A 14,969-nucleotide genomic window follows, 5' to 3' on the forward strand; every position below is an offset into this window, starting at 1 on the left:
TTTCCCCGGTGCTTTTGAAAACTACTAGGAGTTTTAAATTTTTACCTCCGGGATGCACCAACTAGATTCACTTTCCTACCGAATAAAATATTGAAGTTGAAAATCGAAGCATTATTTTGACTACTTATCGTGTATATACACAAAAAAAAAAAAAACACACCATTGTAAAATCAATACATTCGTCACTCCTCTCAGAATCTAAAATATATGTATGTAAGTACTCTATTAACAAAGTCTCACTACGTCTCCTTCCATTCCAAGTTAATCCAACACTACAATCCATTAATAAAACGCATATCTTCTCTAACAATCCCTGACAACTCCCAGAGACGTTTAAAACGCTCCTGGCCTAGAGACCTTCTAATTTAATCTGTCGGGTAGCACTACTGAGTGCCCTCCTCCATCTGTTATACTCGATATGTAAATACTTTATCTAAATTACTTATTGTACTCAGGGGCGTATTTAAGTAGGTGCTATGGGTCCCATTGCCCAGAGCGGCAAATTTTTAAAGATTTAGAGGGGCGGCAAATTTTTATTTTTATTTAACAAATTATTCATTTGTCGTCACACATGTAGGTATTTTGAAAGATTTACTATTTTATTTATAATATTTTTTCACTCTTAACTGTTACAATAATGTTGTTTAAATGTCTAATTATACCTTCCTTGTTGAATGTAACATTACAATTTTAAATTAGTATATATTTATTATATATATTATATACAGTATATTAGTAAATACATTTACTGTTGAGGGGGGGGGGGGGGTGGCAAGAATGTGTTGCCCCTATCCTGAAATTCCTAAATACGCCACTGATTGTACTAAATTGTTGTATAGATTGTAATTATATTTTAAATAAAAAAAAAAAAAAAGTACTCTATTTATTGATGTTTCTACCTAAAATTCCCCTAATCACGCTATTAAACTACCTACATAATAGGTTATTAGTTAATGGTTTAATGTAGAAATACATTCTGATACATTGTATACCTTTATAACAAAAGTATTTTACAAAAAATTAGTGATTTTATGATACTTTCAATATTTGTTTATTTTGAATGCGTTACTTAACAAATATTAAATTACTTTATTATTATTATTTTTTAAATTAAAATATTTTTAAAAATTACTGGGCCTCACCCATACACTCATGTGGAGGCCCAAAATAATCTATAAAATACAATATGCATATAAAATGTCTAATTACAAATAACTTATTATTCATTTTTTTACTACATAAACTAACTAAGTACATACCTTGTCGGAATCGGTTGTGTTCCCTGATCCAAACGAAGCCAGTGAACCTCGGTCCAAGTTTTCTTCTTCTAAATCTCTAAAAGATAAATTACAATGATTGATTATGATAATTTGAGAAGCAAGTATGTAAAACAATGAAAATACAAACCGGCTTGATCGTTGACTATCAGGTTTAAGTTTTGCTGGACTCTTGGGCATATACATACGCAAAGCAGAATTGAAGTACGTCTCTTGAATTACTTCCCTGAGTTTTTTCACCCAGGTTTGTTTTGCTTCTAATGTGGACGCTTTTAACACAATACGGTAATCAGAAATTGGTGCACGGCCAGTCCACACAGCAAATTTGCATTCATCTCCTTCTATATGTTCAGTAACACCAAGTTCCGAAGTCTGAAATAATTTTGGAATTAGATATTAATATTGTACGCAAAATTAAACAAATTAAAGATAAAAATTACCATGAGTTTATTTTTGTATAGGTATTTTACTTTAGGATTATTTGAGTGATCCTTTACATGTTTGGCAAATACTAAATACAACTCAAATAAAAAACAATGTCTTTCACGGCTTTTACGCAATAGGTGATGTCTTGAGTCAGAAACGTACAATGTATCTTGTACAACAACATCACCAAGTTCGTCGGTTGAAATATCACATCCTTCTAATAAGGATAGATGCAACGCATCATTGGCCTTTCTAGGTACACTCAACATCACGTCCAAGCCATCTTTAATTTCTCCTTGGCCTTCTTTGCAACATGATTGGAGATCTTTTAACAGCAACTGGTACTTGGTGATTCTTTGAACTGGTTTTATTAAATAAGCAGCAATAGGATGATCAATGTTATGTTTCTTTTGAAGCTCTTCAAAAACACCACCACATGAACCAGAATGTTGTACTAATATGGCATTAGACTCTGGTTTATTTTTACAATATTTCACATACATATCAAATTTTTGTGCCCACGTGACAAAACAATGTCCCACATCTTCAGGCATTGTCTCATACTTTTCCAATTCTTTGATAAAAACATCTCTATGGAAATTGCGTATGTCTTCAATGTTACCGAATAAAATATCAATTCGTCCGTGAAGTCCAATTGGGACATTTTGAAGAGCGCGTATTTCATCTAAATAAGCCTTAATGCAAACATCCAAGTCTTTTACATAAGTTCTTTCAGTTTGGAGAAGTTCTGCCATAATGAATCTTGAAAAATAAATAAAATATTATTTTTTACAGTAAAAAGAAAAAATACTTGTTTAACTTACTCTTTTCTTCTAGCTGATCTCCTTTTTTCTTCATTTAATTCTTTCAAATCTTTAGTTGATTCTTTTACTTTTTGCTCTAAATTTGGATCTGAGTTTCTATCAATGGACAGATCACGTGTATCAACGTGTTCTTGAATGCCTAAACTCTTTTCCAATTCAAACCTAAAAATATAAAATCAAAATTACATTTGAACTTTTTAAACTTTTGGTTAATACCATTAATATACCTATATTTATCCATTCTAGAACTAAAATGTTTATAGGTATTATCAACTGCAGCCACCCATTGTTTTATTGCATTAGCGTGAGCATGGCCTTTTTCCACTAAATTGTCTGCCAACTGTATTAACAATTTGACTTTTTCTCGTGTCTCTTTGGCCGATGTTTTAAACTCGTTATGTTCACGTAGTAAATGTCTTGTTTCATCCTAAGTGTTAACACAATTAACATAATATTAATATACTGTAAACTATTTATTTGATATTTACAAACCTGTGTAGCACCAACAGTAGTATGAGTATTTAGATATTGTTCACCAGCATTGTGTATCCATTCCATTGCTTGTTTGGCTGACTTATCAAACAATACAAACTGTTGACACTGATCAAGTCGTTTTTTTCTTTGTGACCAATGATCAAGTACTTTGTTTTCCTGACCGGATAATTTTTCAAGAATGTTTTTAACTCTAGCTTCAGAAGCTGTATCCAAAGTAGCTATAGACTGATTAGTACAGCTATAATACTGCAAGCTACGATTAGTATATTTTAAAAATGTTTCAGCCGTTCGCCTGGCCAATGTGCATGCTTTTAGGAAAGCTTCTTTTTGTTCTTGATGTTTAGTACAAAGTTGTCCTAATTTATCGGCTTCAATAGTACCACCACCACACCAATCCTCCTCACGGCGGTACTCTCGTTCAAGACTATCCATGACAGAACATACCTAATGGGAATAAATTACATTTTAAATGTTTATTTTTGAAATAAATGTATAAACAAAAATATTTACAATGAACACAGTATAATATAGAGATTAAAAATATATTTACTTGTTCTGCAGTTTTATAAAAGTTTAGACTAGCAGTAACTAATTTGTGTCTTTCTTCAGCGCATGTAACCAACTGTTGCCACCGTTTAGTCACCTCTACTGCCATTTCTTTTACTGCAGTTGAGTCGTAATGATTTGCTGCTACAAGAGATTCAGCCAATTGTTTTACTTGAACAGCAGCTGAATGAGTTTTCTAAAAATAAATATGGTTTAGAAAATGATCAAAAGTATTATTTTAAGAATGTAATTACTTCAATCGCAACTTGAAATTGTTCATGTTCTTTTTTCAAAATTTCTGCATCAACTAAACAGTTGGGAATAGTAAAATTTGCCGATAGCATTGATTCACCGTTACGAATCCAACTTATCACCTATGAGTGAATCAAAATAAAAATGAATACATATCATCCTATTTATTTAATATAATACTTAATGATTTCCAATAAAAAAAATATGTTTACTTGTGATGCATCATTATTAAATTGACACAATTGAACAGCTTGATCAAGCCGGCTACGTTTAATTTCAGATAACTCTACCAAGTCCATATGGCGTTCATGCAAAAACTCAAGCAACACTTGTACTCTAGTTTGAGCAGTATATTGACTGTCAGCCATTACACCGACTCCAGATTTATCCAACACCTTATTTAACAAATACACACATAACCACATTATTAAAATTATTTCGGGACCATCATCTTAATAGTGGTGATTATTATTAGTGAATAGTTTATTTATCTCATTATCTTTATCTTATTTTATAAGAAATTACTTGAGCCAATTGTTCGCCTTGCTCCAGTGCTTGGTAAACTGCAGCCTGCATTTGTGCCACTGAATCATTATGGCGAGATAACCGTGACTCAGCTTCTGATAATGTTGTTATTACTTCATTTTGATTTCTTTCTAATTCATTTGCCCAAAGCTCCAACTGAGAAGACACCTGATGGGCATAGATAAAAAATAAATTAATAAAATAATACTTAGTAGCTGATTGAATTTTGTGTTTACATGGCTGTTTATAATGAACACGAGAATAACTACAAAGACAACGGGAAATCAGCAGATAAACTTTTTGTTGTCATATAAAACTGACATTGAATTTAAAGTATTAATGCCAGTGGGTCCCTGCTATAGCACTAAGAGGCTAAGAATAGAACTGGCTTAAAACCATAGAGAGTTGAAAAAAATTGTATTCACTTAGTGCCTATAATTCTGCTACAATTTGTAGAAATAAGACATAATATTCTAAAATTGTTTGTTAAAATTTAAGTCTTATTATTATTATTATTATTATTGAGTCTTTGTTTATTTATTAATATTTGTTAGCAATAAAATATTTACTTTAATAATAAATAAAATAACAATAAATTCAAAACAATTGTATAAAAAATCAATGTTATAATATATTATACAGAAATATTAAAACACATAATCTAAATTTTTATTGATTCCTTTAATGATAAACAAAATTAATTATTTTATGTTAATCCTTAAAAATGATTTTTAGAAAATATTCCTTATATCAAAATTTTTTTTATACATTTAATGATATATCAGATCATTTTTAAAGAACTTACTTCAAGTGCATCCCTTTCAAAAATCCGTAGTCTTAGGCATAAATCCAATTTTAATTTTCGAGTTGCCCATAGTTGTTCTAACTCTAAACGTTGTTTATTTAATCGCTCGAGTGCAGCATCGACAGCAGCAACTGATCCGGTAGGGTCCATTTCTGCAGTCACGCCTCCACTTCTATAGAAAAAAAATTGGTTTTAACTAAAATTATATAAGTATTTTATTTAATTACGAACTCGTATTTTAACAATTCTTTTCTAGTAGTTTTTTGCTTATTTTTCGCATAAGTAATTTTAGATTTCACCATAGTACTATTGGTTTGGGTAATTGATTTTTTTTTCTTAAACATTTTTATTTTTAAAGTAGGTAAACCAAAAAATAATAAAACTAATGAAGATGTTATGAAACGTATACGTATATAATTAGTATCATTAGAACGGAGTAATATAATACTACGAGTGCAGCAGCGCTTACGTTATATACGCAAAATTAAGATAATAATAGTAAAATAATGTGCGAATAGAATTATTCAGAGACGTAAAGAACACAAGATAAGAAAATGCGTACGATAAAGAACACTGCCAATGCACTGATTTTTAGCCAATCAAATTAGCGGTTCGGCAGAATTGGGATGATTCGCTTTTCTATTAAACGTTTGTTCTAGCGATATATATTTGATTGAATCGCATGATACATGAATGATGTATATACACATGAAGTAACTACTCCCCCAGCAGTAAGGGCACTAATTGTATTATATATTAGATTCAAAAATTCTGAAATTCTTAGTTATTAGTTCTACATTCAATAGGAACTCACGTACTTTTATAAAACTGTTGACATACAATATAATATATTAATGATATTAAACTAATTTATTAATTTGTATCTGTTCTATATTAATTACTTAATTATAAGTATAGGTTTTCAATAAAAATAAAAATTAACAATCAACTACGATAGCTCATGTTGAACTACAATATTATTATTATTATTGTAATTAACTATTATCTAATATCCTAACCCACGCTCCTACAACATTATAAGTAGTTCGATTACCTGAGTTCTTGTAACAACGCCTCCCCTTCGGTTATTGTCGAATGACACGCGTCTAAACAAGAATCCCGCTGGTGGCTGACTTGTTCTAGAGCTCTTTCGGTTCCTTCCAGAGTGTCTGCTGCCTCGTCACACCCATCGGTTTCAGCTCTGAGTTCATCGAGCCAGCCTTGGAGCTATAATATATAATGTACACATCACACGTCGATCGATAGAAGACATATATTATTGTACGTGCACAATTATATAATGTCAACGGGACAGGGGGATCCGCTATTGTTTGCGTGTTTATAGTTTTATATTACATATATCTTCATTTATCTAGGTTAATTTTACTTTGTTTTTGGAATATTATTTTAGCATATTCCATTAATTTGACATTTTCATTTTTTTTCTCAAATAATTTTAACCTATTTTTTTAAATAACCATTTACGAAATTATAAATAACAAACAATCTAGACAATATTTAATTAAACTTTTCGATTAAAAATATAAACTATTTTGAAACAATTTTTAACTAAAAAAAATGTTTGTTTTCAATTTTTAGTACCAGAAGAATTTTTTATACTTAATAAGCTTTTGTTTAATATCAACTTATCCAAGTTATGCAGAAAAGTTAATTTATAATTAACTACTCTATAGGTATTTAAATATGAAGAAAATAATAACATCGACCTAGAGAAAATAGCTATTTGTTGATTTTTTTTAAACCATAAGTTTTCCAATATATTTTAGTCCTTATTAGAGCTACAATCTACAAGTCCTCTTCCCTAATTATATAATTAGTCTAATCAACGAATAACACCAAATATCTATATAATTGAAGTCCGCTATACTTTACACATTTATCTTAAGACAATGAAATATCAAACTTATCAAAGAGCAGAAAAAAATTACTCCAAAATGTTGTTCTATTTTTTTTTACCTCCGACTGATGCGTATAGAAATTAACGGCTCTCTGCAAACGCCGCCTTCTAGCTTGAACACGAGCCGCAAAAGCGGCTACATGACTTTCAAGTTCGGCAGCCACCGAGCAAATATCAGATGCGTCACATTCGCCGGTTTGAGACAGTTCTTCAGCAGCCGTTAGCAATTTCTCAGCATTAGTATATGTGTTCTGGAAATTAAAATAGGCACGTGTTATACTATATGATACTCATCATTAAATATTTTAACAATTTCCTTGATTTTTAAGATTGTATTGTACTGTAATGTTTGTATCATTAATAATTATAAGCCCGTTCGATGCAATTATTAATTTGGTTATCGTAATAATATACATAGATACAATTACATAAACAATTTTACCTGCAAAATGCGCAGTTTTGCTAATTTTCAAACTTAACACATTGATTCTTTCTCAAATAGTTTCAAAACCTATTCAATATATAAAAAAACAGACTTTTTTTTATAAATAATGTGAATCTCCCTCTCTAATGGAAGAGTTTTAACAAATGCGATCCAATCTTTGCCTATAAAAATGTATTTATTAAAAAAATCGAATTGTGAAACAAATTAACATAATTAAAATGGTTTCAACGATATATAAGTTACGATCAGCGGTGCGTGAAGTTTATAATTGTTACGCAGTTCTTTATTACATATATAATTATACAGATTATTCAATACAACATTTGAACTTCACGTATAATCATACACGAATATATAATTTAAACTAACCATCTCCACAGAGATGTATACGATAAAATTGAAAAACAAAAAACAGTTATCTAATTTTTTAATATAGGTACTGTTGATAATATTCCTTTAAATTTAAAATAATATATTTTAGATATAAATATATAATAGAGTAGGTAAATAATGTATATTATAAGTGGTACACAACTGTACAAGACATATACCACGTCCACCACTAGAGTGTGAATTGATACTATAATAGTATACGAGTACATGCAGGGCTGAGGATAATACACAAAATATTACAATTTATCAGTTTGTGTTTGGTACATTTTATGTACGCATTTTTTTTTTAACTCGAGAACAGCAGACCAATAAATTTTAATTCACATAGAGTGAAAATATCTTATTATAATATATTGTTATACTTCACTGTCAACTGAAACTGAAACATTGTTACAAGAAAGAATACTTATTAGTTATTGCTTATATTACCATTATTACTACCAATACCAAACGAATTTTAATGGATTCTAAGTGTATATATTTTGTATATGTTGTTCTAGTTAGATTATAAATTATATTCGTATCAACGCTATAACATTACCTATCAGACATATTATAATAGTATCGTTATACTAATTCATCGTGAAATTATCGTAAAATGTAAATATAAATTGCACAATAAAATACTATATGTACCTTTACCGGCGCGTGGTTACAAGGTAACATGTAAATATTTCAATACACTTATGAATAAAACAATACGATTTTTTAATCCTTCATAACCATAATATACTAATATAAAAATGTAATTCAATAAGAAAACCTATAAAAACCACTCCACCATTTGTAAAACCAACCAATCACAACTAACGGTAATTACTAATTAGTTACAAAATTTTTGGTGGCTTTATAAAATTATAATCCCATATTAGCTAATTATACATTTGGACCTATGTTATCAATTGGTGATTAACCTGACAGAAAAACAATTCTATTGTGTTTTAATGCTCGATCATTATAGGTACTTATTATATGTCTATATAGACTATGCAAATGCACATTTAGGTATACATAATCCTAGCTATTTTTCGAAGAAAATAAAAATAAGTTTCTAAACGTACAAAAATTAAAATTTCATTAGTACATTGTTTAGATAATACATATATCTATGTTCTAACATCTTAAGCTTTGAATAAGTTCAACATTTTTCACATTCTCCCCCGCGTGAAATAAACTTTTAATTTTTTAACCCCGCATAATTGTATAATAATACCTATATATAATACGAAACTAATGGGTGATAATGAGGATGTGATGAGAAAATTCCCATCGAAATTTAAATTGCTAACATATGTTTGGCCGCCATAGCCTTGTCTGTGGCCTTTTTTTGGTCAGTTCAGTTCATTTTTTTCAGCCATTAAATTTCTATATTCCTATATTTAACCATCTACCAAAAAAAAATAGCTCTAAGTACGCAACTGTAATATACGTCACATAAATTATTATAGTGTACCTACCAGTGAACAAGTAATTTACAACAAATTTAGGTTTATAGGTTTTAAATATTAAGCACTATATTGTATTGACCGTACAGCGATTAATATTATAATAATCACCTTGCATATGAACATATACATATAATAAATATTATGATATATTTATTATAACTAGTTGGCCTAAAAACTAAAACACAATTTAAAATAAGTGTTATTTTTTATTACTATAATTTTCTGTAGGTATACGCGGACATTTTAAAATTATAGAAGAACTGAGTTCATTAAAATTGTACCTATTATACTCAAAGTACCTTAATAAGTACTATACAGAATACAAGAATAACACGATGCACATTCATACACAAATTAAATATTATTCTTAAAATACTACATATACTTTATATAATAATGGTAAGAAATACGCCAAACGCAATTCTCACATTGTTATTTTAACCTTCTCAATAATTAGTGGACTAGGTATGGCTAGCAGAATTCATCATTAACATACCTATATAGATTTACCAAAAAAGAAAAATGGCGTACATAATATAAACATTATATTTAAGTCATTATTATTATTTTACGACCAAATAGCATATTTTATGACAATGTTCATTTTTATATATTGTATATACTATACTGCTATATATTATATCATACTACTTTAGAACATAATATCATATACCTATACCGTGTAGTTAGGAACATCGCCGTTGTCGACTACCTATATATGTCCACTCCTAAATAAGGATCTCGACCTTCGATGTCCATCATATTTTTTTTTTGTTTTGCTTTCCCTTGATTTAATAGTGAATTTCGAGTTATATTAAGATAGACTATTTCGCGACTGCGATCAGACTTAAATATATATCATATATATTATATATTTTATATTTTGTATACACAATAATCGTATATACCATAAACGAACCTTGTCACATTCCACACCAGACATTTTTGTTTGGCTAATATTGTACCTACGTCTGCGTGTATAGTTTATCCGTTCGTAAAATTGTAATATATTATATAATATTGCACTGCTATACTAACTTTTTGAATACGATAATATAATATTATGGTGTTATAATATGGTGTTAATATAAATCGAATGAAAAACGGTTAATATTTAAAAAAAATAATAATTCACAAACTTCGTAGTACACATGCACACTTATATAGTTATATAGGACATAGGTATTATGCATGTTGTCATAAAATCGTATAAAATATTATACAATGTAGGAAGTACTAAAAAAATATGAATCATAAATACATATACATATAGGTATATACTTTATAGCTAATATAGTAATATACATTCAGAAATAAACAATAATTTTGTTTTTAATAAATAAGATAATATATTATATATTATTAAATATAATATATATTAAATTATGTTCGAATACGTTAAAATTTTATATTAAATAAAAAATTAGACTTGAGTTCAAAACTCAAGGTATAAACAATAAATTAAAGTTAATTTCAATACAATACTTTATCTATAGTTGAATTTTTTTTTATATAGGTACATGTGAACCTTTCTATAAATTTAAAGTTAAAAAATATTTAAGGTTATCAAATATTTAAATTAAAATCATATTTAAATTCAAATAGTTGACGATTTTTAACTAGCTAACCAAATAAATTGATCAGCGTCCTCAAATAAACAGCGATGTCGAAAAAAAAATATTATTATATAATTAATTATTGATGTTAGCTTAGGTAGGTACTTAATACTGTTTATAAACATGCTTGAATTGATTATTTAAAAATAAAATACTCATACAAAAAGACTCAAAACATCACAGTTAAAATAGCTAAGCATCTAAATATTTTTTAGACTTCATAAAAATGTCCTATCTACCGTTTTATTTGATGACGATGTAATTCAATTTCACTAGGAAAAAAACTAATCTACCATAATAAACAATGCACTGTTGTCATCTAAAATTCTGTCATTATAGTTCACCGAATACGTGTTACATATATATATATATATTATTTTATACCATAGGTATCATTATATCTATCTCCTAAAATACGCCTATTAGATTTCTAATAACTCCTATGTTTAATGAATCCAATAATAATCTCATGTGTGAGTGTCTGACACGCAGGACTGAAGTCCAATTAATTTTTTAAGATACAATATTAAATAGATTCTTCTTTGATAAAAATAAAAATGTAAACCTAAACGTTATCAACAGAAGCATTAAGTTTAAATAGCATGTAAAAATCTTACTTTACAATTACAAGTAATTTAAGTTTTTAAATACTAAGTAACAAACAATCATAGTTTATTAAAAAAACTAAATTTTGTCCGTTGTTGTTTCTGGTCAGTTACAAGAAACCGTCAAGTTTGTAATTAATAATTATACATATATATTATATCTAACAAAAACAAAAAAAACAAAAATTAAATTATATTATCGTTTAACTCAATCAGATTATTATTTTAAACGTAATATGAGTAGATTATAATGCAAATTTTGGTGCACTATAGAAGTCAAACTGAAGATGACAAATAAGGCCATTAAAGTCAATCATTATTCAACTTTACTGCAATACCACAGCCCCCCAATGCCTGGCTACGGCACTGACATGAACTATTAGAAATATATATTATAATAGGTATTATGTCTTAATTAAATAATAATGTAAGTAAATTAAAATAAATCGATTAATCTAAATTGCATAGTATACATTATTTTCATACTGTTTTTGTACACACTTAGATTTTAATTTGTATACCGTTTAACTTGATACACTGGGTATAACGTTTGCTTTACAATAAAACGGATCAATTACCAATAAGCGTTTTATTATATATTCAACTGGCGTTCCGCAAACAATGAATCAAATTATTTAATGCAATTTAATGCTCACGTCGAATAAATTTAAATTTAATTAATCTGGGCTGTACGCCTTATATACTTGATTTACCGCGAAATATTATGGATCTAATATTAACATTATTTCAGGATGTTTGTTAATTTGTTAGGAATAACGTCTTATATATATTTTTTAAAAGATATATATATATAAGATTATTTAAAATAAGTATATATATAATACAAATATTATGATTTATTCAAATTTAATCGAAAACATATAACCAACAATTACCAACTGATAACCAAAATAGTTAAATATTATTTTCTTACATTTAAAATTGAATTCAATAGAAGACTGAGATCCATTCATAAAAAAGAAATATGAAATATGGTGTAATTTTCGGTGTATGATAAAATATTCAATTATATATCAATGAAAAGTTACAGAACTACAAGAGTTATCAATGAACACGAAAATATCCAAAATAATAAAATACTATAACGTCAATAAAATAATGTCTATAATTGATAACAGATTAAGTTTAATAGTTCAAAATCACTTACAAACATAATATAGATAAGCTATATAATATATTTAATACACATTAAACGATAGGAAAAATTAAACACAAGCAAATAATATCAAAATAACACTAGGTCGTTATTATTTAACGGTATATAAATAAAACATTTGATATCATTGCCTGAAGGTATATAATTTTTTATTCTTTACAAATATTAACACATAATATTATTTCATGAAATTATTGAGTGTAAATCACCATATTAACATCAATTATTAATTCAATAATATTATATACTACTCAAATCATATGAGTTATATTATATAATTGTATTATATTAGCACAATTTAATGATATGAAATATATTTAAATTTTAGATGCATGATATAAAATATATAATATAATATATGTATCCTAAATCTACCATTATAAAGAATACTTTTAAATGTTTAAAATTATAAATTATAAAACGTGTTCAAATTAATTGAATAATCCGGGGAAGCCCGGATGTTACTCTCCTAAATAATAAGTTTGAAATATACTATGATTTGGGTTTTAAATTAGTATAAAATAAGTTACAGTTTATTTATTCGTTTATTATCGTATTCTTATTGTTCATTAAAATATAATACATTGTTAATAACATATAGGTACTTAATACAAATATTATACGTGAAAAAAATAATTTGGTATAAAATAATAATGAAGTGGATATAGTTAAACTTTGAATTTATCTTTTTTGCTTTTATTGAAGGCAGTCAATATAAATAAATTTAAATTTAAATTTTCACAAAATGTTGTGATATTTTATAATACATAAGTCATAGGTATTACATAATAAACTATATTATATTATCATGTATTATGATACAAAACAGTGCAATATTCCATAAAAAAAACCTTAAACTTGTAAAATATGCTATAAGAACTGTAAAATGTTTAAATATGCACAAACGCATGCTCCAAAAGTATATTTAAATACCCATGAAACCTATTTTGTGATTACTTAGCATAAGTACGATTGACCGGAAAAAATATGGTAATACATACAAATCTGAGCCCTACTAGTAAATCATTAAATCATAATTTTACCATCAAAAAAAAAAATTTTAGAAAATGCCAAAATAAATATTTTGTGAAAATTATAAGTAAATAAACTCTTTATTTAAAATAACATTAACGTTTTAGTCAAAAATTGATGTTAATTAAATATTCCAGTTTATTTATGCCCTTATTAATGGAAGGTACCCTCAAAGTTGAAGATTAAAGCGTTATTGCTGCTATAAAAAGTGATGAGACACAATATAAAAAAAAAAAAAATTTTAAAACAGTAAATTCATCACTCCGCTCATAGTCTAAAGCCAGGTTAACTGAAGCATTATATTTTTAAGTTATATTAATATGGTACCTATACAATATATTGCATACCTACGATAAATGATTATTAAACAAGTAATATTTGATGATATAATTATTATACATAAGGAAATATGATACTATGTAATTTAATTAAATAAACAGTAGCATTAATACCACCGGTTTAGCAAACTTTTCCAAGATATTGTTTTAATTTCTGCGACAGGAGTTTTACAGAATTTTTATTTTAACTTAAATCATCCGGGAACTACGCCATCCTCGAAAAAACAATAAAATGCGTTTATAAAAAACTACTGAACCAAATAACACACACACACACACACACCTACATAGAAATATATGTGATCAAGACCCATCAAGACATAGATAATAGCTAGATTTCTCCAAGTTCTGTGTATATAACATTATAATGTCATCGTGAAAACATTAATTGAAGCCGTCAATTGCACGCATCTTTTATTTGTTTAATTTAATGTAATGGCGATAAAATAAAGTTATTAACAACATCAAAATAGTAATTTTTATTAATATAATGATAATTATAACTATATAATTTTAAGTCACAATTAATATTTTCTAAACACTTTGATACCACTGCAGTCGTTTGACCTAATCATCACGGTGACACCCACTATATTATACTATATTATACAGTGTATTTAAGGGCCTTTAAATTTCAAGCCGAAAACATTCACATTGAGGAATATTAATCACGCAACATATACGTTAATAGTGCAGTATAATAAACCGGGTGATTATTTTATCATTGAACACTCATTATTTCAAAAAGTGTAAATTTTTTTGAAAATATTTTTTTACGTAGTTTCAAGTCGCTTATAAAACAACATTATTCTTAAAAAATTATATTTTTAAAATATTTTTTTAATCC

General features: G+C 27.3%; 1 protein-coding gene across 4 annotated transcripts in view; it reads right to left on the minus strand.

Annotated features, from left to right (window-relative positions):
- LOC100169491 (triple functional domain protein) overlaps positions 1-14,969 on the minus strand; it is a 119,692-nt gene that overhangs the window by 55,131 nt on the left and 49,592 nt on the right. For all 4 annotated transcript variants that reach the window (XM_003243027.4, XM_003243025.4, XM_016802656.2 and 1 more), the window contains 13 exons: positions 7,128-7,319; positions 6,205-6,377; positions 5,151-5,322; positions 4,346-4,513; positions 4,033-4,215; positions 3,823-3,942; positions 3,573-3,764; positions 3,020-3,466; positions 2,755-2,954; positions 2,528-2,689; positions 1,718-2,465; positions 1,408-1,649; positions 1,260-1,335 (listed from right to left, as the gene is read on the minus strand). In XM_003243027.4, the coding sequence (XP_003243075.1) occupies positions 1,260-1,335; positions 1,408-1,649; positions 1,718-2,465; positions 2,528-2,689; positions 2,755-2,954; positions 3,020-3,466; positions 3,573-3,764; positions 3,823-3,942; positions 4,033-4,215; positions 4,346-4,513; positions 5,151-5,322; positions 6,205-6,377; positions 7,128-7,319 (3,075 nt within the window). The remainder of the gene's footprint in view (positions 1-1,259; positions 1,336-1,407; positions 1,650-1,717; positions 2,466-2,527; positions 2,690-2,754; positions 2,955-3,019; positions 3,467-3,572; positions 3,765-3,822; positions 3,943-4,032; positions 4,216-4,345; positions 4,514-5,150; positions 5,323-6,204; positions 6,378-7,127; positions 7,320-14,969) is intronic.

The sequence above is a fragment of the Acyrthosiphon pisum genome, chromosome A1 (genome assembly GCF_005508785.2).
Source record: "Acyrthosiphon pisum isolate AL4f chromosome A1, pea_aphid_22Mar2018_4r6ur, whole genome shotgun sequence".
Lineage (NCBI taxonomy): Eukaryota > Metazoa > Arthropoda > Insecta > Hemiptera > Aphididae > Acyrthosiphon > Acyrthosiphon pisum.